Genomic DNA, 25,567 nt, shown 5'->3' with positions numbered 1-25,567 from the left:
ATGTGGTTTGAACCATTTCTATAAAGAAATGCAGTTTTTTCGAATGCTGTCTTTATCCCAGTGCATGAAGTTGCATGGTCAAGGCCAATCACGGCACGACTACCAGTATCATTATTTCTTTTCTATTTAAACAGTACTCGCTATCTTAACTGAATGCTTTCTCTTCTATGGAGCCTCTCTACGTGTCAGATGGGGACTGTTTGGAGGATGTCTCAGTACTTTGGCTTCAATCAGGTGTGTGTGTCTTCCTGTTCTCTCCAGCTGTGTGTTGGCTGCAGTGTCTGAACGGAGGGGTGTGTCACAGACCCAACACCTGTTCCTGTCCTGAGGGGTGGATGGGTAGACTGTGTGAGGAACGTAAGTATTATCAATTAATCAATCAACCAAACACATTTATTTTGGATGGATGGGCAGACGTGTGTGTGTGTGTGTGTGTGTGTGTGTGTGTGTGTGTGTGTGTGTGTGTGTGTGTGTGTGTGTGTGTGTGTGTGTGTGTGTGTGTGTGTGTGTGTGTGTGTGTGTGTGTGTGTGTGTGTGTGTGTGTGTGTGTGTGTGTGTGTGTGTGTGAGAGAGATTTTTTATCTTTATTTCACTTTTGTATATTATCTACTTCACTTGCTTTGGCAATGTTAACACATGTTTCCCATGCCAATAAAGCCCCTTCAATTGAAATGAATTGAGATCTCAGTCCCTCCTCTCATCACAAATAAAGAGTCAGTCAGAGAAAGTGGATCCACACTGCAGCCAGGAACAGACACACACTGTTTCACTGACTGTAGAGGAATGTACTCAGCTAGCTTTACACAGCCAGAGTAGAATAGTATGGACTCACATTAGATCGTCTGAAATCACAGAGACGCATAAGGAAAATGTTTCCCCATCTGTCTGAAAATGTTCAGACTTTTTGTGTACTCCGTCTTCAGGGTTGGGTAGATTACTTTCTAAATGTAATCTGTTACTAGTTACCTGTCCAAAATTGTCATCAGTAAAGTAACTTTTGGATTATCCAAACTCAGTAATATAATCTGATTACATGCAGTTACTTTTAGGTTAAGGCATTAGAAGAAGACAAAAATGTATGTTACCAGTTGAACGACATCTATTGCAGGATAAATCAATGTTAAGGTTTATATAACTGTCCATATATGGATGTTACATTTTATTTTATGGGTTGGTTATGTAGGCTTCTTCTAACCTATTGCTCTCTAATACATATGATAAATTTTACATTAATAACCAAAGTCTATCAGAATTCCAGTCATTCCAATAAATGTTATACCCCTTGATCTTCAAGAATAGGACTTGGAAATGTGGAAGTATAGACTAACCAAAATGTTTTACCTGAGCATAACCCCAAAACTAAGGACTTATTAGCCAGCCCTACTCTGTTGTTTATGATTTTGTTGTTATGGAGGACCGATTGGGCTCATTGATTCATTCGAGTTGAAAAATAAATGCTGCGCTCACGGAATGGCATGCTTTCAGCACAACTGAAAAATGAATGCTGCGCTCACGGAATGGCATGCTTTCAGCACAACTGAAAAATGAATGCTGCGCTCACGGAATGGCATGCTTTCAGCACAACTGAAAAATGAATGTCCTATACTGCATTTGCTATAGGCCTATTTGTTTACCTTTTTGTTGGTGACACTTTGATATCTTGATAATATGCAGCTGTCTAAATGTAAAAATCCACAGATGAAACAATAACAAAATGCCACCCCGCCTCTGTTTTGGTAAAAAGCTGAGGGATTGGCCTGGAGAAATGTAACCACTCTCAGATTAATAGACAGAGCTATGGATGCAAGGACTGACCATCTATGATATAAAAAGGATTGTTTTAACCATGTTATGAGGCTAAACAATGTTTGTTTACATTTACAATGTTTACAAACATAGGAGAAAAACACGTTTATGTTTTGGGTTCTCATGGAGTGTGACAGTTGAACTAAGCTCATGAGGCATTTATAAGTTATATTCTTCAAGTATCAATGTATATATATATAATTTATAAGTCCAAAAATGGATGTAGCAACTACAGATTGCCCCTTTAAAAGTGTGTGAGTTTGAGCATATGTCCATTAGGCATATGGATTTATTTTATCAGCATGAATTAGATTGAGCAATAAAAGCCACACTTTTATTCTGTAGGCTGGGATCTGCACTATGCAACTGTTGGAAGAACGCATTTTCACTGGCTGTCCACTGGTTTCAGAAACAATGATTGATCGGCACCTTAAACTTCTCGAATTCAACCATTATTGGGTTCAAATACACATTTAAATTTGTGAACAGCCATCCACAACAACCACAGGTGCTGATAGCTAAATGAGAGAGCAGCAGTGTGATTCACATCAATGTGCTATGTAGATATCAATAATAAGTGATATCCGTATCGCCGTAGACTCCAACACTACTGTCATCCTGACCTCCAAGCGTTTATTCAAGTTGGATCATCTTTGGATGCCGACAGCAGCCACACCATTGGAACACACATCTTGGACTGTCGCCTACAAAATCCTTTTCCTGCTCTTTTCCCTGCGATCCTTCAAACACATGTGGTGTGTCATCATAGTGGTCTCTGACTTGTGGTCAGATTCGCTCAGGTGGAACAAACTTAAAATTGCCCCTTTTTTCAATGTTGATTTCAATGTCATTGAGAAAACAGAGAAGTGCCAAAGATGTTTTTGATTACAATATTTTTGCTGGTAACGTAACGGATTTCAGTTACCTTTTTTTTGTAATCCCTTACTTGTAACGGATTACATGTAGTCTGTTACTCCCCAACCCTGTCTGTCTTCCCCAGTGAAAGAGGTTGAGTCTGAAACCCTATTCACACAGTAGAGAGAGGTTGAGTCTGAAACCCTATTCACACAGTAGAGAGAGGTTGAGCCTGAAACCCTATTCACACAGTAGAGGTTGAGCCTGGAACCCTATTCACACAGTAGAGAGAGGTTGAGCCTGAAACCCTATTCACACAGTAGAGAGAGGTTGAGCCTGGAACCCTATTCACACAGTAGAGAGAGGTTGAGCCTGGAACCCTATTCACACAGTAGAGAGAGGTTGAGCCTGGAACCCTATTCACACAGTAGAGAGAGGTTGAGCCTGAAACCCTATTCACACAGTAGAGAGAGGTTGAGCCTGAAACCCTATTCACACAGTAGAGAGAGGTTGAGCCTGGAACCCTATTCACACAGTAGAGAGAGGTTGAGCCTGGAACCCTATTCACACAGTAGAGAGAGGTTGAGCCTGAAACCCTATGCACACATTAGAGAGAGGTTGAGTCTGGAACCCTATTCACACAGTAGAGAGAGGTTGAGCCTGGAACCCTATTCACACAGTAGAGAGAGGTTGAGCCTGGAACCCTATTCACACAGTAGAGAGAGGTTGAGCCTGGAACCCTATTCACACAGTAGAGAGAGGTTGAGCCTGGAACCCTATTCACACAGTAGAGAGGTTGAGTTTGATACAGTGCATTCGGAAAGTATTCAGACCACTTGACTTGTTCCACATTTTGTGATATTACAGCCTTATTCAAAAATGGATTTCAAAAAAACTTTCTCAATCTACAAATAATATCCCATAATGCCAAAGAAAAAAAACTTCAACATCACATGTATATAAGTATTTAGACCCTTTACTCAGTACTTTGTTGAAGCACCTTTGGCAACAATTACAGCCTTGAGTCCTCTTGGCTATGACGCTACAAGCTTGGTACACCTGTATTTGGAGAGTTTCTCCCATTCTTCTATGCAGATTCTCTCAAGTTCTGTCATGTTGGATGGGGAGCGTCGCTGCAGAGCTATTTTCAGGTCTCTACAAAGATGTTAGCTCGGGTTTACGTCCGGGCTCTGTTTGGGCCACTCAAGGACATTCAGACACTTGTCCCGAAGCCACTCCTGTGTTGTCTTGGCTGTGTGCTTACGGTTGTTGTCCTGTTCTAGGTGAACCTTCAGTCTATGGTCCTGAGTGCTCTCGAGCAGGTTTTCATCTCTCTGTATTTTGCTCTGTTCATCTTTCCCTCGATCCTAACTAGTCTCCCAGTCCTTACCGCTGAATAACATCCCCACAGCATGATGCTGCCTTTGTTTCATCAGACCAGAGAATCTTGTTTCTCATGGTCTGACAGTCCTTTGGCAAACTCCAAGAGGGCTGTCATGTGTATTTTACTGAGGAGTGGCTTCCATCTGGCCACTCTACCATGAAGGCCTGGTCGGTGGAGTGCTGCAGAGATGGTTGTCCTTCTGGAAGGTTCTCCCATCTCCACATAGGAACTCTAGAGCTCTATCAGAGTGGCCATCAGGTTCCTGGTCACCTCCCTGACCAAGGCCCTTCTCCTCCGATTGCTCGGTTTGGCCGGGCGGCCAGCTTTTAGGAGTCTTGGTGGTTCCAAACTTCTTCCATGTAAGAATGATGGAGGCCACTGTGTTCTTGGGGACGTTCAATGCTGCTGACATTTTTTGGTATCTTTTCCCCAGATCTGTGCCTCGACACAATCCTGTCTCGGAGCTCTACGGACAATTATTTCGACCTCATGGCTTGGTTTTTGCTCTGACATGCACTGTCAACTGTGGGAACTTATATAGATGGGTGTGTGCCTTTCCAAATCATGTCCAATCGATTGAATTTACCACAGGTGGACACCAATCAAGTTATAGAAACATCTCAGGGATGATCAATGGAAACCTGGATGATCAAAGATGCACCTGAACTCAATTTCGAGTCTCATAGCAAAGGGTCTGAAAAGTTATATAAATAAGGCATTTATTTTTTTATACATTTGCAAAAATGTCTACCAAACCTGTTTTTGCCATGTCATAATGGGCTATTGTGTGTAGATTGACGAGGAAAGGTTTTTATTTAATCCATTTTAGAATAAGGCTGTAATGTAACAAAATGTGGGAAAAGGGAAGAGGTCTGAATACCTTCCGAATGCGCTGTACACAGCAGAGTAGTGCACTATATAGAGAATTAGGGTGCCATGTTGGACGTAGCCAGAGAGAAAGCTACTCTTTGACCACCGCTTCCTACCCACAACACACACAGCTTGCCTGTGTTGAATGACCCCAGAGGTTTAGTCCGTGTGGTGAAACACATAATTGTTGATGACTCATCATGTGGTGATGGCTTCCAGTTTATACTTGTGTCTCTCCTCCAATCAAATCACAGCTATCTGCATCCTGCCATGTCTGAACGGCGGGCGGTGCGCGGCACCCTACCAGTGCGAGTGTCCCACGGGCTGGACAGGAACGCGCTGTCACAGTGGTAAGTATGTGAGAGTGTGTCACAGCGGTGGGTGTGTATGTGTTGTCTTAATTTTGTCGGTGAGGAGTGTGTGTGTGTGTGTGTGTGTGTGTGTGTGTGTGTGTGTGTGTGTGTGTGTGTGTGTGTGTGTGTGTGTGTGTGTGTGTGTGTGTGTGTGTGTGTGTGTGTGTGTGTGTGTGTGTGTGTGTGTGCGTTTGTTTGTTTCACAGTGGTGAGTGAGTGTGTGTGTGGTTCAGTGAGTGTGTGTGAGGAGCTCATTGATGTGAGACACAGATGTATTCCTAATGTATTACCTCCTGAGAGGGTTTCCACTTTGTGACTACAATATAATCATATTTACCTACAGTAGGGGCCTTAGCTTGTTTGGAATGTTTAATGGGACTTTTGTAAGGAACATATTATCGTGTGGCCTCTAGGGAGATGGGAGATGGGGACGTCACCAGGTTGTCACTGATGAAAGCAGTGGAGCAAAAAGAATTAAACAAAGCTTTTGAAATAGGATTTAAATAATGAAGCTGCAGATATTTTAGGAAGTTATCTTACTGTGAGCTGTCCCAAAACTACTTCAGTTACCAGATAACTTTGAGTTTTCTTAAAACACTTTTTCTTAAAAGATGTAATAGGAGTTTTTTCCCCCATAGTTAGGATGAAGCTGCTTAGAATAAATACAGTATTGTGTTCTAGGCTGGTGATGATTTGTCAGACTACAGGGCATTGAAGCTGTAAAACCGAGAATAACAACAAAATCAGAAGACATTGCAGCCCGTTACTCCCACTGACCTTAGTCAATAGCGCCTGATAAATTATAGGGCAACAATGTTATTGAGAGCAGTAGCAACATATTTGCAGTTCTCCATGCTGAAAAAACACTGCAGTAGAAAGGATTATCTACGCATAACGAGCAGCTCATTTTATAGACCCAAGATGCTACACCACAGAACAATCTGAAAATCGTCTCCAGCCCACTCATTATCTCAGCCAATCACGGCTAGTGGGAAGGTTCTCGCTTTCTCTTTGGCTAAACCAAATAGGCTCATAATTTAACAACTTTATTCGTATTTACAGATGGCATACATGTTTGGTATTAAGTCACATGAAATTTAACATGTCCCAGAAGGCATTTCTGCCAAAAAACTGCCAAATGATGTTCAACTGGCTCTCCTGTGAAGTCGTGACTTGTGACATCTGCCTAGTTTCCTGAATCGAGTCACATATGGACAGGAGTGAAGGGGGAATTTTAAGTGACATCAGGGAGAGAATGAATGATCCGAGGTACTTGTCCATCCATTCCTGTGTCAGCGTGCGTCAAACTGTAGACTACTGTTGCCGTAGTAATGCACGTCTGTGACAACCGAGCGCTTGCAGTGACAGGCAAGTCCAAAGTCCAAAGCAACCACTACTATCATCGTAGAAGCATGGACTGAAACATGACCCTTTCCTATAGACAGACTACCTCTTGGATTGCTAGGCATACTGTTCAATTCAATTCCATACAACTTTATTAATCCCCAAAGGGCAGTTAGAAGAGCCTCGTCAGTGCGTGGCGACAACATGATGTCTACTGTACAGTATGTCAGTGTGCTTTTGTTCTCTCAGACATGAGGTCATTTGTTGACTCAGTAATACTTAAACAAAGCCACTACCTTTCTTCTCTTTTTCTGTTCAATCATTTTTTCTTTGTCTGTTCAATCATGTCCTGTTTGAACTAAATGTTTGTCTGCATTTCAGGAGAATAAGGATGTGAAAAACACCGTTGTGATAGTGTTTCCCTAGAAAAGGGGTGAGACCAAGTTATTCTGCCCAGAGGGAAGACCACATTGCCAGTTCGCCTGAGTAACCGAGGGTTCTACCAGGAAGCATCTGTTATTATGAGGAAGTCCTGTAGATGAGATTGTGAACCTTACTGAAAGTGTGGGTGTGTGTCCACACCTTCTCCCTGTTACTCATTTAGTCAAAGGCAGGGGCGCAACTTTCACGTTCTGAAATTGCATTTTTGTCCCCACCCAGTTTTATAATTGGAAAGTGATACAAAACGAGGCAACAGTGAGCTTTTGGACCATGCAGACGCCTCCGAGCGGTCGGGTAGGCTGTCTGGAGTAAAAATATAATTATGTCCCAACCACTTCTAAAACCAAAGTTGCTCTCCTGGTCAAAGGCAATAACTGCCTCAGCCTTAGGATAGTTCTTGGTCAGGTGCATGCAAAGCTGATAGAGTGTGTGTGTGGTGTGTGTGTATATATATATGTGTGTATATGTATATATGTGTTGAATGGTTTATGGTTTTATTGACAGTGTGTGTTTTCACAGCGGTGTGCTCGTCGTCCTGTCTGAACGGTGGGAGGTGCATCAGGCCTAACAGGTGTCACTGCAGTCTAGGGTGGAGCGGACACGACTGCTCTAGGTGACCACACACACACACACACACACAGACACACACACAGACACACACACACTACCAGAGCAACCAGTACTACCAGACCACTCTGTACTACCAGAAAACTCTGTACTACCAGACCACTCTGTACTACCAGACCACCAGGTACTACCAGACCACCAGGTACTACCAGACCACTCTGTACTACCAGACCACTCTGTACTACCAGACCACTCTGTACTACCAGACCACTCTGTACTACCAGACCACCAGGTACTACCAGACCACTCTGTACTACCAGACCACTCTGTACTACCAGACCACTCTGTACTACCAGACCACTCTGTACTACCAGACCACCAGGTACTACCAGACCACTCTGTACTACCAGACCACTCTGTACTACCAGACCACCAGGTACTACCAGACCACTCTGTACTACCAGACCACTCTGTACTACCAGACCACCAGGTACTACCAGACCACTCTGTACTACCAGACCACTCTGTACTACCAGACCACTCTGTACTACCAGACCACTCTGTACTACCAGACCACCAGGTACTACCAGACCACTCTGTACTACCAGACCACCAGGTACTACCAGACCACTCTGTACTACCAGACCACTCTGTACTACCAGACCACCAGGTACTACCAGACCACTCTGTACTACCAGACCACCAGGTACTACCAGACCACTCTGTACTACCAGACCACCAGGTACTACCAGACTGCATAGTACTGCTTGATCACACACAGATCAAAATATGTCAGGATGGCAAATCATAACATTAATAATGCTCATCCTCTCTTCCCCTTATCCTGAATGAGGCCTAGTTTGTGTCTGTGTCACCATTTGAAGGAAACCCTAGTACAGCAATACAAAGTGACCTACTATACAATCTCTCTGTAATGTGAGGCACACTCACCAGACCTTGGCACAAACAATATTTGAAATAATTGAAAATACTTTACCGGCAGTGCTTGATTGAGTATGCCTGGCATAATCAACCAATAGAATAGTCCCAAAACTGCAAACCCGCCCAAGGCACTATTGGCAGGCTAGAGCAGACACTCAAAGTATTTTGTAAGGTTTCATGGAGTATTTGAACCCAGGTGTGTGTCTCAGCTCAGCTCTCCCTCTCTGCCTGTTGGAGTTGGGCCAAGGTATGTCTGGACAGAGAGGTTCAGTACTAACTGGGCACATACGGTGCCTTCTGAAAGTATTCCGACCTCTTCCATTTGTTTCACATTTTGATACTTTACAGCCTTATTCTAAAATGGATTAAATAAAATAAAAATCCTCATTAACAACCTATGATGACAATAACCTATAATGACGAAGCGGAAACAGGTTTTAAGATTTTTTTTAGCAAATTTCATACAAATAAAAAACAGAACCTTATTTACACAGCTATTCAGACCCTTTGCTATGAGACCCGGAATTGAGCTCAGGTGCATCCTGTTTCCATTGATCATCTTTGAGATGTTTTTACAACATAATTTTTGCATTTTCCAATGAAGAACATTCAAATCAAAAGTGAAAAGATATTAGACAACGATGGGACAAAGAGACAGTAACAGACAAGCGTAACAAAAAAAAAATATATATATGCAAACATACAATAAGAAAAAAAAATAACGAGACATTGGATCACCAATGTAGGCTACATATTGTACATTACGTGTGAAACGTTATCCAACTTGATTGGAGTCCACCTGTCGTAAATTAAGTTGATTTTACATGATATGGAAAGGCACACACCTGCCTGTATACAGTAAGGTCCCACAGTTGACAGTGCATGTCAGAGCAAACACCAAGTCATGAGGTCGAAGGAATTGTCGGTAGAGCTCTGAGACAAAATTGTGTCGGCACCGATATAGGGAAGGGTAACAAAACATTTCTGCAGCTTTGAAGGTTCCCAAGAACACAGTGGCCTCCATCATTCTTAAATGGAAGAAGTCTGGAATCACCAAGACTCTTCTTAGAGCTGTCTGCCCGGCCAAACTGAGCAATCAGTGGAGAAGAGCCTTGGTCAGGGAGTTGACCAAGAACCCGATGGTCACTCTGATAGAGCTCCAGAGTTCCTCTGTGCAAATGGGAGAACCTTCCAGAAGGACAACCATCTCTGCAGCACTCTACCAATCAGGCTTTCATGGTAGAGTGGGCACACGGAAGCCACTCCTGAGTAAAAGGTACATGACAGCCCGCTTGGAGTTTGCCAAAAAACACCTAAAGGACTCAGTCCATTAGAAACAAGATTCTCTGGTCTGATGAAACCAAGATTGAACTCTTTGGCCTGAATTCCAAGCGTCACTTCTAGAGGAAACATGGCACCATCCCTACGGTAAAGCATGGTGGTGGCAGCATCATGCTGTGGGGATGTTTTTCAGTGGCAGGGACTGGGAGACAAGTCAGGATCGAGGGAAAGATAAAACAGAGCAGAGTACAGAGAGATCCTTTATGAAAACCTGCTCCAGAGCGCTCATGACCTCAGAGCGCTCATGTCCTTGCCTGGCTCAGCCAGAGCCCGGACTTGAACCCGATCAACCATATCTAGAGATAGCTGTGCAGCAACGTTTCAAACAACCTGACAGAGCTTGAGAGGATCTGCAGAGAAGAATGGGAGAATGTCCCCAAATACAGGTGTGCCAAGCTTGTAGTGTCAAACCCAAGAAGAGTCAAGGCTGTAACCGCTGCCAAACAAACAAAGTGCTGAGTAAAGGGTCTGAATACTTATGTAAATGTGATATTTCAGTTTTATATATATACATGTGCAAAAATGTGTAAAAAACATTTATTTTTATTTTGTCATTATAGGGTATTGTGTGTAGATTGATGTGGGGAAATAACAATTGAATACATTTTAGAATAAGGCTGTACATAACAAAATGTGGAAAAGGTTAAAGGGTCTGAATACTTTCCGAATGCACTGTATCTGATTTAAATGGGAAGATGTACAGTATCTGGCTGACGTGCCACTCTAACAGAGAAAGCTCTCCTAATCTGACTGAACATCTAGGTAAAGATAATGTCAGAAATTTCTTTTCCAGGTGAAAACTCTAATTCCAATGTACTGCTAAACTCAAGGCTGACAAATATAACTGAATGAGAGAACCTCTCTCTCACTTCTGATTGGACTCTGCAGAAAACCATTTGGCTATGAGCCACACTGCAGGGCTATCCATCCATTGTGATGCCACTTTTTTGTTGCCTACTCTCTCACTAGGAAAAAAGCCAACTGGCTTGTTCAAACCCCAACAGTCAGACGAAAACAGGCAGGCACCGAGTTGTTTATAACTACAGGACTAATGGCAATGTTTTCTACATTTAAAATATCAAGGCATAAATAAAAGGTTTTGAAAATGACAAATGATTTAGTCTAATAGTCTTTTTCATTTTCTTTACAGGAAAAGGAAAACAGGATATTTTAATATTTAAGACCATTCAACGTGAAAGAAGATTTCGCTCTCCGTGAAGGGAATTTTGTGTAATTATTTCATAAATGTAAACCATGAATTCTGTCCCCCACCCCTCCCAGGGAAACAAAAACAGATACATTTTGTAAAATAAAGCTGTATTTTTTTCATATAGAAAATGAACAGTATTAAATATGCTGCTATACTGGTATGATGTGTAAAAACGATGTGATTGTCCAATGTATATGTGTAAACTATCCTCACGTTTTTATTAAAGCATAAAATACAACTGACTCGGTTCCATTCACTCCAACTGTATCTTCCTCAATGTTTTTCAGAGCCAAGCCTATGTGAGCAAGTGAATGGCATCAGGTTGCTATATAGTATGATTAGCTGATATGTTAAACACCTAAGTGTATGCGAGATCTGACAGGCGTCTGCATTGTGGTTGGGCTGGAACGCCATGAGTACCTCATCTCTGCTGTTGGGTGTTGTGACGCTAAAGCATGTCAGGTGCCGGCAGTGGGTCTCTCCATGCCTTTACTATAGTTCCCTAATGATCCTTCTAGAATCAGTGTACCAGCAGCGTACCACCCTGCAACCCACTGCTGGCTTGCTTTTGAAGCTAAGCAAGGTTGATCATGGTTGGTCCCTGGATGGGAGACCAGATGCTGCTGGAAGTGGTGTTGGAGGGCCAGAAGGAGGAACCCTTTCCTCCGGTCTAAAAAAATATCACAGTGATTGAGGACATTGCCTTGTGTAGGGTGCTGTCTTTTGGATGGGATGTTAAATTTGTGTCCGGACTCTCTGTGGTCACTAAAGATCCCCTGGCACTTATTGTAAGAGTAGGGGTCTTAACCCCGGTGTCCTGACTAAATTCCCAGTCTGGCTCATATACCATTGTCACCTAATCATCCCCAACTTCTTAAAGCACTATGAATATTTTATTTAACCTAGTAAGTTGACAGAACAGATCCTAATTTACAGCAAGGCAGTTCCTTGATCATTGCTGTAAATTAGGATCTGTTCTGTCACTTTACTGGGTTAAATAAAATATCATAGTGCTTTAAGATGGATATTGCTTTAGATTGCGTCTTAGGGCTCTATTCAATCAGATCTGCATAGAGGTTGTTTTGGCATGGATGTGGAACTGCATTAGAGCTGCAAAATCTACATGAGGTTCCTGGCATTATACCTAATGGGGACATTGCCATTGGCTGCACAGCGTCACATTAAGTGAAATCCAAATGCAGCCTTGTTTACTAATTCAAACACTGCAATGTGAGATGGAGGCTAATTTACACCTCAATGAGGATGATAAATCCTAATTTCACTATGTGCATAATTTCTATATAGCCTACACTTTCATTCTGAAAGTCTAACACGACTGGGATGGGTGTGGCGTCGTGACAAGGACTAAGACGGCTCCAATGCAGCTATCGCTTGATCTGAATCTAGGCCTTAGAGCACTCTCCCTTTACTGTAGTTACTACATGATGCTTTAGAATGTATAGCATCTTAGACTACACATTTCTATGCTATATTTTCGTACCTACTAAATCTAGATAAACATTAGGCTATAAAACACAACATGCAAATGGGATGCTCAATTCTAGTCTAGAAAGTTAAATATACAGTTGACTACTGCGCCATGAAGAGTAGTGCAACCCTAGTCCATTAACTCATCCCCCAAAAACAGATTTAGGGAACTCATACCAGACGTCAGCATTCATCTTAATTTATTGAATCCACCCACTTCGACAGAACATTCAAAATCCCAACAGCATTGCTCTGATATATAAAAATACATTAAAATATTATGGTCCTTTTTAAAAATGGAGATAAACTCCGACCTGAATAAGAACGACTAATACACTGGAGGATTAAGAGGCATGGTTTGGTATTAACATTTAATAACAATTTTAAAAATAATAATATAATTAAAACAATGTTTTGTTGTACATATGGTGGAATCTGTCCTTTGAGAGGAAATTGGGACTATAGTAGAATTATTCCAACAAAGGGGGAGTTTGGTCTGAAGACGGTTGGTTGGTTGGTTGGTTGGTGGTGGCGTTTGTACAGCGTCAGTGCAGATGTGCGTGTCAGCCTCTTCCTCATGACCTCAGAGTGTTGACCTTCTCCTCCAGTTTGGCTTCGTTGGACCCAGAGAAATCATCCACCTGGGAACGACACCACAGGGAATTATAATATCACTTTCACGTCCCACAATTACATTCAAAGACAGGCTAGTACAGCGGTACAGCCGACTGTTACACTAAATATAGTACAGTCTTTACCCCGAGAGGGAAATCAACTAAAGCGACCATCAATTAAGTGTTTCTCCTTTTATTATTTATAAAAAGGAAAAGACAAGAAAATACCCACCTTTTTCTCATTCTTGTAGAAATGGAACGTCGGCATGCATTTGATGTCACAGTGTTTGGCCACATCCTATAGGAGGAGGAGGCAGAGTGAAGGGTGATTAAAACGTAGACCAAACAAGCAATATATCATGACAGATCAACCAATAGAGGCCAAGTCTTTGATCGCTGCATCCTCTGAAGATGGAGAGGGTCAGTTCATGGCTTGAGCGGAGAGAGAGATGGGTCAGAGGATGGTAGATAACGGTGACGGAGTCTGCTGATGATCTTGTAGCTACTGGACTTCTCTTCCACTCTGTGTAGCAGACACTTGGCTGATGCTTCATCAGGTCTGGGCGCCAGAAAGATCACCACTCACAGTTCAGAATAGTTGCCAGTCGTCCTCACTACGTGGCCTCAGCATTCCTCTACTGCATCTCCCATTCCTCTCAAATCCCTGTTGTAGGTTTATTTTTATGTCTATCAGAAGCCATGCTAAAAAGGTACAAAAGCAGGGTAAATAAACAGCCTCCCTCTATTAAAAGCACATTGATGTGGTTGAGTATCACCCAGTAAGGAACGCCTTAGTTCTGCAGGGCAGGTTTGTCCTAACTGACTGGGAAAATCACCTCAAGCCTTCTGTAATAATATACAAGGGAAAAGCAGGTCTTGGAACCCCCCTCCGTACACCCAGCCACACAGTAGTCTACATACTGTATGACCCAACACAGACAGATGAGATGACTGACTCATGGGTTCAACCCAGTGTCTGGACTGTACAAAAACACACGAAGCCGCCTCCCGTAGCCACAGCAACCCCAGCTCAATGCAACAAAGTCACAATTGGATAGTAACCTTTCACCTGAAAACTGCCGGCCAGCCAGACAGCCGGCTCGTCTACTGACCCCACTTTCCTAACCAAAGTATTCTCTCGAGTCTTGTACTTCAAGAGATAGCCTCGTGGTGTTTCCCAATAGATCTACATACATGAGGTCTAGTCAATGTTAGGCAAGCCATCCATCTTTACAAAGAGTTATCTGTATTCAAATACACCAATTGGACGTTTTGTACTAATTCACAGAAAATCTGATAACTTCCCAATTCATCACTTCAACCTCCAGTACATAATGCTCAAGCACTTTCAACAAGAGCTATTAACAGTTGTTCAATGTTTGTGGAACACACACACAATTGACTCACCGCTGCCTCGTCCACGTCCACCTTGAGGAAAACCACATTCTTGTTCTCTGGTTTTTCCGAAAGCCCCTGGAGAGGAGCAGAGCGCACAGGTTAAACGTCAAGGGTCAGCAAGGCAGCCCCAATGGGAAAATAGGCCTAGCAGTGCACTGCTGACTAAACTAGGATTCCAAAATCATATTAGCTTCCCCGAAATCCCCAGGTTTTCCAGAAATCCTGGTTAGAAGATTCCCGGAACCGGAGGGGGAATCCAGAATCCTCCACTTGGGAATTTTGTAACCATTAACTCAACCAGATGAGTCAGACACAGCAGCTCATGTATCCACCTGTCTATTGTTGACCCAGAGACATACCACACAAGGGGTATTGATGGAGGACGCACAACATAGGTTGATTCACATGCTACGTAATGTGAGTATTGACCCAGTTTTTCGTTTGAAATAGTTTACGGCAAGGCCCTACTTCACAACCCTGCTCTGCCTCAGTGGGCTTATGACTGATCATCTCAGCATTGTTCATTAGCATTCTGTTTACAGTCTATATTAAGGGCTCTTCACTTGATAAGCGCAATGTTCCAAGTCCTCGGAGGCTTCCTCGACGGTTGCCAAGACGACATGGCCACCACAACCCAGGCTACATCCTAAATGGCATCCTATTCCCTACATAGTATACTACTTTTGACCAGAGTCCTATGGGCCCTGGTCAGAAGTAGTGTACCATGTAGGGAATAGGGTTTGCGCACTGTTTTTTCTTCTTCCATAATATCTCTGGCTCAGACCAACCAACCCCTTCAGATTCCCCCTACTTGGCATGAGGCCTCTCACAGGAGACCATCTGACAGCTACAGCTAGCAGGGTGCATCTTAACTAGACTAGGCACAACTGGGCCTGTATTCATAAAGCATCTCAGTGGTGTGAGCTGATCTCGTAACAGATCCACCCTGTCCTTGTAATCATATTGATTATGATGTAAAAATGCAGAACTGATCCTTGCTCAGCACTCCAAGTCTAAGACGCTTTATGAATACGGGCCCTTAGAACAAGATTAGAAACTAAATCAGAAGAACCTTCCCGCGTGAGTAATGGTACAGCTCAGCTGGAGACGTTGTGTGTTGGACCACTCACTTTGAAGAAGGGTGCAATGTTCTTGCAGGGGCCGCACCAGGAGGCTGTGAAGTCTACGACCACCAGCTTGTCTCCTGCTTCCTTCAGGGCCCTGAAGAAGGAATCCTACAGAACAGAAGAGAACACATTATTCATTAAAACTGTGAGGAAGAGCCTATAGAACACATTGTCCAGCCACAATGAGAATGACAAACATAGAATATGTTATTGGCCATCAACAATGTCTGGCATCAGAAGAATGTAATACTTTTTGGTTGATATGAACATGATAGTGGTTTATAGGACCTTGTTTAGCGCCAACCTTAAGCCGTTTGAGGCTGGTACAGGACTTTGATAGACTATCACACACACACACACACACACGATGATTGACAGGGGGCACTGTGTTGAAGCCACCATACCTCCAGCTTGGCCCTCCCTCACATTGTAAAAAATATTTAGGAAGCTATAGAAATGCATTTATTCATGTCTACATTTGTTTTTGACACATTATTACACACACCTAAATGCATACTTTCAAATGATATAATCTGAACTAAACATACATTCCTTAAAGTATGTTTTCAGATTACTAATGTTACTGTCCTTACTACAACAACTTAAATACCTGTCATTTTGTCCTTTAAATACTGTAGAATTTCATTAATTCCTATGAAAGAGTTCCTACCGGGGAGTGCCAACATGGCCGACCAGTGGCTTCAAAACCTCTTAACGGCCAATACATAACAGTAATCCAGGGTTTATACACATCACTGCCCGGGACGGATTCCATCTGCCTGACACTTCAAACATTGCAACCATGATGATGCAACACAACCACTAAAAGTCCAAGTTATCTGGAATTTACACATTAAATAGCTAAATACAACACTAACTGGGACGGTAGCGATTTAGCCAGAAAGTTAGAGGAGATTGAAAACGTTTGCCTAGTCCAGATAAACCTAGCCAGTTAGTTGTATATTAGGAATGAACATTCGATGACAGGCGCAGCGGTTGAACGTTATAAACGCTTCAAACCCCCCAAACTGAGTTGGATGATCAATCAAAAGAGCTATGCACGAAGCAAAAACATGTCTTACCTTATCTTCAATTTCGATAATCATGTTGATGGTGGTTTATTGGCGGTCTGTTACAACACAATACTAAGCTCCTTTGACAGCAAGCGGCTTTCAGTGTGTGAAGTGACGCTGCCGGGTTTATAAAAGCCGCGCATAAGCCCTGCCCCTCGTGGGCGATCCACGAGCCAACTGCTTGACGGGGATGACAATAGAAATATTGTGCTTCAAGCAATGCAAATTATACATTTTCATATTTTGTGTGTAGATTAGGCTATTTCTCAAGACTTGGGTCATTCAAATGCATTGAATACCTGAACATAGAATTTTCTAGAATGAATCAAAAGGGACCACAATTGGTTTGACTATATGAATGCTGCATATTGTGTAGGCAACATGTACAATAGTTTATTCCACAAATCACGGTGACTTGACAAATTCCTGGTTTACTACAAAACCAGCAGGGGATTGGTTGAGAGAACCTGTGAGTCAAGAAGCAGGGTCAAATAGCATTGGAGCTGGGAAAGTAATAGCACTGAACATTCAAATCAAATGACAAAGTAATTTATTCTGTGGATTGATGGACCAAAGTGATCTGAATGAATCAAATACATTGTAATATTCCCATCAGATTACATTTTTTGGTATGAATCATGCTTTCCTTCCATGGTTATGTACATGACAGGCTCTCACCTTGAGGTTTGTCTTATTGCAGAAACGAACATCTTGTCACCTGAACTCGTCTGAAATTCAAATCAGTAACTAAAAATAAAGACGTCTCATTCATATCAAACAAAGGGATGTTGTAGACAACTAAGGGGAGACAGACCTTACACTATTGTTTTGGATCCACTCAATGACAGCATAGGAGCTTCAAAGCCCTGGGTCACATTCATTAGGGCACACCGTAGTAAACGTTTTCAAATGGAAAAGGAACGTTTCTTACTGGAAAATTCCAGGTAGTCCCTCACCGTTTTAGTCCTTTTTTTTACTGCCGTTTGGTACCCAATGAACAAAGTCCTTTCTTCCTGCTTTCAAGGAGATGAGAAGCATTAATTATGAGCAGAGTTATTTTTAGAGCTACAGCCTGCAATAAGACAGAACAATCTAGGTCTGTGGTAGTGTGGCGATGCACATCTTGCAATTACTACTCGGTCGCCTACGAAACACCATCAATTCATTTGACTCTGATTTGTGAGTAAAACAATGAAGTCAGACAACAAAAGCCATTAAAACACTTTAGCACTTCATACAAAGTCAACTTTTGGATTCAAGGACGGACTATGATGTGAATGTATAATAAAGTTGTGCTACGAATGCACTATAGAAAAATGATTCCAGAATGCAACGTCATGGTTATAGTTAGGCTTTCCTATGGGAATGTTCCTTGAATTCTAATCCTATGATAGAGTATCCATTGAAGCCATCTAAACTTTAACAATGGCTTTTCCAATGTTTTCTCCCTGCAGCATTCCCATAAAGGCAGCAGGCATGTTCTCAAAGCCTTCAGTGACATGCTCATGACACTGCAGTTTCCCCTGTGGATAAAAACACAACATTAACAGGTCTATAGTCTCTGATCGTCACAGACATTTCATATTGGAAATATGAATAGCTCGAAATGAGATGAAGGCTTATTAAAATAACAGGGTGTACAGCTAACAAGACATCTACACAGTATGTAAAACATGGCGCGCAAAATTTTTACCCAAAACAGCACTTTCATGATTCTGAACTTCAGCCAGTTTTTATGTACCCTGGGTACCAGTCTGTTTGTGCTCACATTCCACTCCTTGTATTCCATGTCAGAGCACAAGGAGTGTAATGTTAGCACAAAACACATCTGGATTTCAGGCTAGTTTTTATCCCCAGTACTGTACTTGCCTCCCTCTTCCAGGCCATCAGTCTCCTCAGAGCCTCTTGGTTCTTATGCTCCCACCTGCCCACCAGGAAGCCCTCCATCTTCAGCTGCTTAAAGATCATGGTCAGGTAGGGGTAGGGGCCTGTCCGAGAGAGAGAGAGATAAAGAAAGGGGGAGAATAAGAGAGAGAAAGACGTCAAAGAAAGTGAGAGAGAAAATTAGAGATATTGAGAGTAAGAGAAAGGAAAGATGAGGAAAGAGATTATAGAGTGTGTAATATAGGCAAAGGAAAACAAAGATCCAATATGCTTCATCATTAATTTTTATGCAATGAAACCAGGGGAGGCTGGTTGGGGGAGCTATAGGAAGACAGGCTCATTGTAATGGCTGGAATGGAATAAATGGATCCGTTCCATTTATTCTATTCCAGACCATTACAATGAGACTGTCTGCCTCTAGCTTCCCCCACCAGCCTCCACTGAATGAAACATTCAGCTGGCGACAGCATTCTGAGCGTAATACTGGCTAATGGCGCCCTCTAGTGGAATATTGAAATGAGCACAGTCAGTGCACAATCTCAACACTCACAGTATATAAAGGTAACACAAATTACAGAGTTATGCAATGTAGAGTTGTGTATATTTGAATGGTTTCTTTAAATGTGCATCTCTGTAAGAAAAGGGAGCGAGAGCAGACCTGTTTGTGGAGTGGTGTCATTGTATGTTGAGATGCCCCCGCACAAGGCTATCCTTCCAAACTCCTTCATCTGAGAGATGGCCACACTAGAGAAAGGGCCTCCCACCTATGAAAATGTGGAAAATGTAAGTTATATCCAGGTAAATATGTTAGGATGAAATACCCATTACAAAACACTGATAGCGTCCGACACTGTATATCTGTCTAATGATATTAAAACTAGAGTGAAATACCACTTTAAAACTAAAAAGTAGCAGCCATATCTAACAATATTACAAGTATCAGAGGGAATTATTACATAACTACTTAATAAAATTGTATTGAAATACTTTACTACAACCAAATACTTTATAACTACTATATAACCTACGTTCTCAAAGAAGCAGTGGTATCCGTCAGGTGAGGCACTCTTCAGGGCCTCCTCCAGAGAGCTGACTGTTTTGTAGTTGAAGGCCTCATCGAAGCCCAGCTCCTTGAGGAAGGCCACCTTGGTGTCGGAAAAGAGAAAAGGAATAAACAAAAAAAGTTAAGGAAAAGAAAATGAAACAATTTAACTTAATCAAGTGCTGCCCCCTTTTTTTAATCAAAGGATAAAGACAAAGAAACAGATGATGACCATTGCATTTTTTGCCTCCCAGTCTTTCATTCAAATCCCTTTTTCATTCTTACCTTGGCGTCAGACCCAGTGGAGCCCACCACCCTGCAGCCCTTGATCTTAGCGATCTGGCCCACAGTGGAGCCCACGGCCCCAGCTGCAGCGTTCACCAGGAGGGTGTCTCCAGCCTGCAGCCCCAGCACCTCCTCCAGACCGTACAGGGCTGTTAACCTGCAATCAGATTACAAGGGAATAGAATAAAATACAACTTTATAGTCCATTGAATACAGTCATTTGTCTTCCAAAGTCTTTTAAATTCTCAAACCCCCAGACAAAGAGTTGTGATTCCATATATTGAAACTGTTTAAAGAGTGATCAAACACTGGAGACCACATAAGGTCTGTCAGCCAGTAGTCGGGGCACCAGAGGGAGAGCTCTTTAATAAGAAGTTTAACCATAGAAGAGTCACCCGTGTGGCCCAGTGGGAACACTCCCATCAGAAAGCACACATGTACAACCCCAATGTTCGTGAGGCAAATCCCCGCCTCAACCTCTCTCTCATCCTTGCCTGTCTCTCCCATATAATTCTTCACCGTCGAAATAAAGCTTTTCAGATCCTTAAAAAAACACAAGCAGTAGCATCAGATGGATGCTCATCTGAATTGTGACTCATTCAAACGGTTTAGAGTTCAGTGGAAAAGCAGAACAGGACCGCGAATGGTGACCGGAGACATCTGTAGCACAAATCTTTGTTTTATCAAACGCAAAGAAAAACATACAGATGCTTTTCCTGGCAGACTTGAGGTCAACATTTAATCTGTCATGAAACAGCTGTGCTGCAAATTCTCCAACACTAGCTCAAACATTAACTGTTCGTATCACTCCTTACCCAGGCCCTTCTTCTGACCTGAAAACATAAATGTTCCACACTTTGTGGCCAGTGGTGATTCATGCCATTGTAACTCTTGTTTTTTTTTACGATTCTCCCTCGGCAGATGGGTTGCCTCCCACATTAACAATGTTCTGACATTCTGGATGAGTGCGGTTGCCCTCGGTCCGGGATTTCTGAGACTTTTACCCCAAAATAGAAGCCACTGGCACTCAGAAAGTCCCCCATTCCTTACCCAGGCATGCCAATGGCCCCCAGAGCCAGGGACATGGGGACCTCCTGTGGCCAGTCAGACAGAAGGCGTGTCAGGCCTGTCCCATCAGACACAGTGTGTGTCCTCCAGCCACATCTACCAACCACATGGCACCCAATTGGGAAGGCTGAGTTGTTGCTCTGGATCACCCTAGAAACCACACACAAACAAATAAACAAACTGAATTAACTAGGTTAGTTGATCATACTTATAGTGTAGATAACAAGTCTGTGTCAGAAGACACAGATCGTAAAGTATGCCTAATGAACAATCTCCCATTGAAAGTGTTTCTAGTCACAGAGAAGGTTTAATCTGGGACTACGACCTTCACCCTCAGTGGTCGCTAAATGGTTTATCTAGAGACTAATTTGAATACATATGAAAATGTCAATGGATGCAATCTGCACATATTCACAAAGATACTTTAATGACAGTATTCAAGGAAATAAACTCAGAAAAGTCATTTAAAAAGCCCTGGGGAGAGAGTGAATGCAGGGGAGAGTCATTTGGTTCAGTGTACGTATCCAGACAGACTCACTCTCAATAACACACTTTGTCTGTGAAAACACATTGAACCATTCACTTGTGGCAGGAACGGAACCTCAACTGCATTCAATTTGTTCTCTTACAACTGCAGTCACGAATGATAATCTACTGCCTCAGAAATGAATAACAGGTGCAGGGCCCATTCTCTTCCAGTAAACGGTAGGCATGCATGTCCTCTCACGGTAGATGAAAGGCAGTTAACTTAAGGCTGCATCCCAAATGGCAACGTATTCCCTACATAGTGCACTGCTTTTGACCAGGACCCACTAGTGCACTATGTAGGTAATAGGGTGCCATTTGGACACGGACCGGTTTATTTTTCTTACTTGGCCACTTGAGTTCCGATCATCACTCCCCCCTCTTTCATACGCAATCGGCTGAATGGTCTGGAAACAACCACAGAAGAACACATCAGATGAGATGTTTTCTGGCAGGAAATCTACTGAAGAACTGTGGTTTAGCAAAGTCAAAACTGTTCGGTGGATAATAACATATAGTTTTCCTTATAGATATCACATTACATGAAACATGACCTAAATGGAAAATGTTATGGGAATCCAATCCCGTCCCCTTTGTCTTTTCTCCCCTACCTCATGTATGGATCCACACTGAGAAACAGTGCCTCGAGAAGCACCTCTGAAACAGACAAAACAACAACGTATGGCATCACTCATATCAGCTTCAGTCAGGTACAGGAATCTTGTACTCAGTGCAAGAACTAGTCCAGATGATCGAAGTCAATGTGATGAGCTCATCTCCACAGGTGTTAGTTTGTTACCTCCATCTTTAGGCTCTGGCTGCTGCTCCAGCTTCAGCTCAAAGTTGCTGTCCTCCGGGAAGCCTTCAAAGTGACGGGCCAGGACCCAGGTCTTGGATTGAACCATGGCTCTTTGCTTTGGACAACTGTGAACTAATATATTATTTACTTACTTGCTTTCAATACAATTAAAGATAACTGAGCCAAAGATAATCTTGGAACATTTTCTACTTTTGCATCCTAAATTTAGCAACATGTCATGCATACTAATAGGTAGCTCTTATACTAGAGCAAACTAAAACTGTAGGTTGAGATATGAACTAAAGCTAGAAATGCAATAGATACATTTAACACCCAGGTGAGTATATCATAACAGGATGACGAGAAACTACAGTTCTTCAACAACGGATGCATGTTATTGAAAGACTGTTGATCAGCTGGTAAGCATGACACGCCAGTCTGTGCAGTAAAGAGTATTGTGCCAGCAAAAACAAGCATGCATTGATTTACAGTACTGTAGTAGCCTACAGTAGGCTGCTATTTAGAATAGCAAAATTCACATTTATCCCACAGCACTAGGTTAGCTAGATAAAAGACTTGCAGGACCTAGCCGAGTGCTGTGAATTGTTGCCAAACGAATACCGTGCATGCCCGCTTTACAGCGGTCTGTCGACCACCACCACAACGGGTGATAAAACGGGTGATAAAAAGCATTTCAACGGGTGATAAAAAGCATTTCTCTCGATCAATGCGTTTGAATGTCATACCTTGTCCAGCAAAACTCACCTCGAATAACGTATAAACAAATCACACTTCTAGGTCACTGTTCTCCGTGCAGAATGAAAAAATATCAAAACGTACCTAGAAAGGTTAAAAGAGCGTGGGCAGGTAGGCTCGACTACTTTCTCATTGGCTGAAAAAGTTGCTTAGCGGATCCCCTTCGCGTGACGTAGAACGTAATGTTGAGAGGGTGACTGATTTTGGATGAGAGCGCGACTGTCGCTTTTGTAGCAATGATGATAAACGGCACGGGGCTAATTGAAAAATAAATCAATAAACATCCTAATGATATTGTTTCTTTAGTTGAACAATTTATGCGTTTAACATTTGATGAGCTACATAGATTACTGACGTGTGTGGTCCAACCATATCAGGCACCAGAGCCTGAACATGGGATTTGAGGTTTCGAGCGACTAAAGTATTTAATAATAATTTGTTATTATTTCGTTGTTTGTGTGGATGCATGTTAAATGTATCTTCCCCGTAGTGTAATTTACTTTTCTTTCGTGAATTGTTTCATCCCCGTCCAGTTGCTGGCGACAATACATATTTTGCGTTTAGTTCGCCAATAACCCCAAAGAAGATAGTTGAGAACGTGCATTTCGCTCGTGTAGCCGCTTCCTACCAGTTGAAAAACAAGAATTTAACAACGTAAAGTACCGGTGGACAAATTGATGCAGCTATTCACTTCAGGGACCTCAGGCGTTAGAATGTGGCTAGCGAGTTTACAGTAACGTTGGCTAGTTATTATGTTAAAAAACTTCTGTTCTTACTTAGGGTGTAAAGGTGACAGTTTCAGTGTCACCGGAGTTATAGTTCACAAACAAACTATATTCGGTTAAACATTTCTTCAACGCTCAACTCAATAATGCCGTTGTGATTAGTTTCAAATCCACGCCTCCTTATTAACGTGACCTACCGAACCAGTGAACGATGGAGATTATTGACTGAGGACACGATCATCAGGGCGGAGAAGCCTTCATTCTGACAATTTCTAGGTCCTATAGATTTCATATTCGAAATAGCTCAAACTGAGAGTTTACCCCTCATTTCTGGAACCATCTTCTCCACAGGAAATTGTCTTGTCTTGAAAGGAACCATTTAATTTATATTCAATTACTATGATGTTACAGTTGAGATAATATATCGATGATAATATTTTTTGTCAATTATAACCATTCTCCTCACCTCTATATAAATCCCACCCTCACCCGGCTTGACCCTAATGTTACTGCCTCCATGACAGTGTGGTAGCCAGCCAGTATTTTATTTTATTTAACCTTTATTTAACTAGGCAAGTCAGATAATAATTTTATTTCATTTACAATGGCGCCTACCAAAAGGCAAAAGACCTCCTGTGGGGGCTGGGATTAAAAACAAAAGGATCAAAGATTTTTATAATATAACCAAGATAGACCACAGCCCATTGTTTCAAATGGGAACAAATGAGTCATAGTGGGCAGAAACATGCACTATCTAGCCAGATCCTATTGGCACGTTCTAAGCATGATTTTTTTGCATATTTCCATGAGGGAACGTGTACAATAACGTTTGCACTCCTTTTCAACAATGCAATATTTTTTTTACTTTGGCAAATGGTAAAGTCAATGAAACTTAGTCCACTCTGTTTGTAACAGATTCTAGTTTTGGGAACAGAAAACTGTATTGAGATCAAATATTTCATTGTTGAGAAAATGTTCCATCTTCTCCCACACAGCTCTCACTACCATCTTTGGTAGCCAGGCATATGCTTCACATTTATACATCTGGTGAGATATCTGTTTCATTGTTTTATCTGTGGTAGGTTGCTGTCGTCATGTTAGACGGCGGTCAGTTTGTGAATACGCTTGGTCGCTTAGGTTATCTGGGCACCCTATCCCTGAAGGGCTCTGAGTTTGATTGGCTGTTTGCCTGTGCTTCGGAAAACCTCCACCTCCTTGGCTTTGTCTGCCACACCCTCAAGCAGGGGAACATCCTTACCCCAGAGGAGGCCCGGGCCTTTATTGCGACTCCGTCAAGCCCATATTTGATCAGGCTGCCCTGGGCCAAGTCCTCAAGACCTGTAGGCCTGCGGCTGCAAGTAGCATGGTCCACCCTTCCTCATCCTTTCATACTTGGCAGAGGGGGAGGTGAAAGTGGAAGACCTAGAGGCAGAGCTAGTTGCGTTTAAAAAGGAGAAGCAGCTGAAACAGCGGCGTCACAAGAAGCTTCAGGAGCTCGCTGACGCTGCGCTCCGATTAGCCGCTCAGCAGGATGCGGCCAATGGCAGGCTGAAGGATGTCAACGCGGCGCTGGGGGCGGAGAATGCCGGGACAAATGCCGCACTACAGACCCTCACGGACGAGGTGAGGAAACTAGGATCCTACCTCAAAGTAGACCAAGATTCCAAGGA

At 42.5% G+C, this 25,567-nt stretch overlaps 3 protein-coding genes across 4 annotated transcripts in view; 1 reads left to right on the top strand and 2 right to left on the bottom strand.

Annotated features, from left to right (window-relative positions):
• Window positions 1-11,355, top strand: part of LOC135510481 (sushi, von Willebrand factor type A, EGF and pentraxin domain-containing protein 1-like) — a 160,141-nt gene extending 148,786 nt beyond the window's left edge. Inside the window, exons 47-50 of the mRNA XM_064931454.1 lie at window positions 262-357; window positions 5,170-5,265; window positions 7,573-7,666; window positions 11,054-11,355. Coding sequence (XP_064787526.1) covers window positions 262-357; window positions 5,170-5,265; window positions 7,573-7,666; window positions 11,054-11,084 — 317 coding nt within the window. The 3' untranslated portion in view covers window positions 11,085-11,355. The remainder of the gene's footprint in view (window positions 1-261; window positions 358-5,169; window positions 5,266-7,572; window positions 7,667-11,053) is intronic.
• Window positions 11,356-12,784: 1,429 nt separating this feature from the next.
• Window positions 12,785-16,931, bottom strand: LOC135510480 (thioredoxin-like). The gene is made up of 5 exons (XM_064931453.1): window positions 16,823-16,931; window positions 15,744-15,848; window positions 14,623-14,688; window positions 13,448-13,513; window positions 12,785-13,242 (listed from the first exon to the last, which is right to left on the bottom strand). The coding sequence occupies exons 1-5, from the start codon at window positions 16,844-16,846 to the stop codon at window positions 13,177-13,179; spliced, it is 327 nt and encodes a 108-aa protein (XP_064787525.1). The 5' UTR covers window positions 16,847-16,931; the 3' UTR covers window positions 12,785-13,176.
• A 415-nt stretch (window positions 16,932-17,346) lies between these two features.
• On the bottom strand, window positions 17,347-23,354 carry LOC135510479 (prostaglandin reductase 1-like). Of its 2 annotated transcripts, none has more exons than XM_064931452.1 (10): window positions 23,182-23,354; window positions 22,417-22,541; window positions 22,229-22,274; window positions 21,965-22,024; window positions 21,075-21,242; window positions 20,025-20,181; window positions 19,726-19,842; window positions 19,356-19,461; window positions 18,683-18,801; window positions 17,347-18,336 (listed from the first exon to the last, which is right to left on the bottom strand). In XM_064931452.1, the coding sequence occupies exons 2-10, from the start codon at window positions 22,520-22,522 to the stop codon at window positions 18,226-18,228; spliced, it is 990 nt and encodes a 329-aa protein (XP_064787524.1). In that variant the 5' UTR covers window positions 22,523-22,541; window positions 23,182-23,354; the 3' UTR covers window positions 17,347-18,225. The 2 variants fall into 2 exon arrangements, with proteins under 2 accessions (XP_064787524.1, XP_064787523.1); XM_064931451.1 differs by having other exon boundaries at window positions 22,417-22,548; window positions 23,182-23,351.
• Window positions 23,355-25,567: the final 2,213 nt, after the last annotated feature.

The sequence above is a fragment of the Oncorhynchus masou genome, chromosome 23 (assembly GCF_036934945.1).
Source record: "Oncorhynchus masou masou isolate Uvic2021 chromosome 23, UVic_Omas_1.1, whole genome shotgun sequence".
Taxonomy (NCBI): domain Eukaryota; kingdom Metazoa; phylum Chordata; class Actinopteri; order Salmoniformes; family Salmonidae; genus Oncorhynchus; species Oncorhynchus masou.
Note: the sequence above shows the minus strand (reverse complement) of the source record. Positions and strands in the feature narration are given on the sequence as shown.

Bases quoted from the DNA above. Each gene is read 5' to 3' on its own strand.
- LOC135510480 (XM_064931453.1), bottom strand. From the start codon at position 16,846: ATGATTATCGAAATTGAAGATAAG. The intron at 13,514-14,622 runs GTGAGTCAATTG...CTCCTCCTATAG, and splicing joins TGGACGTGGACGAGGCAGCG to GATGTGGCCAAACACTGTGA. The intron at 13,243-13,447 runs GTGGGTATTTTC...TGTCGTTCCCAG, and splicing joins TCTACAAGAATGAGAAAAAG to GTGGATGATTTCTCTGGGTC.
- LOC135510479 (XM_064931452.1), bottom strand. From the start codon at position 22,522: ATGGTTCAATCCAAGACCTGGGTCCTGGCCCGTCACTTTGAAGGCTTC. The intron at 20,182-21,074 runs GTAAGGAATGGG...ATCTGATTGCAG, and splicing joins GGGGCCATTGGCATGCCTGG to GTTAACAGCCCTGTACGGTC. The intron at 19,462-19,725 runs GTAGGTTATATA...ACATTTTCATAG, and splicing joins ACCACTGCTTCTTTGAGAAC to GTGGGAGGCCCTTTCTCTAG.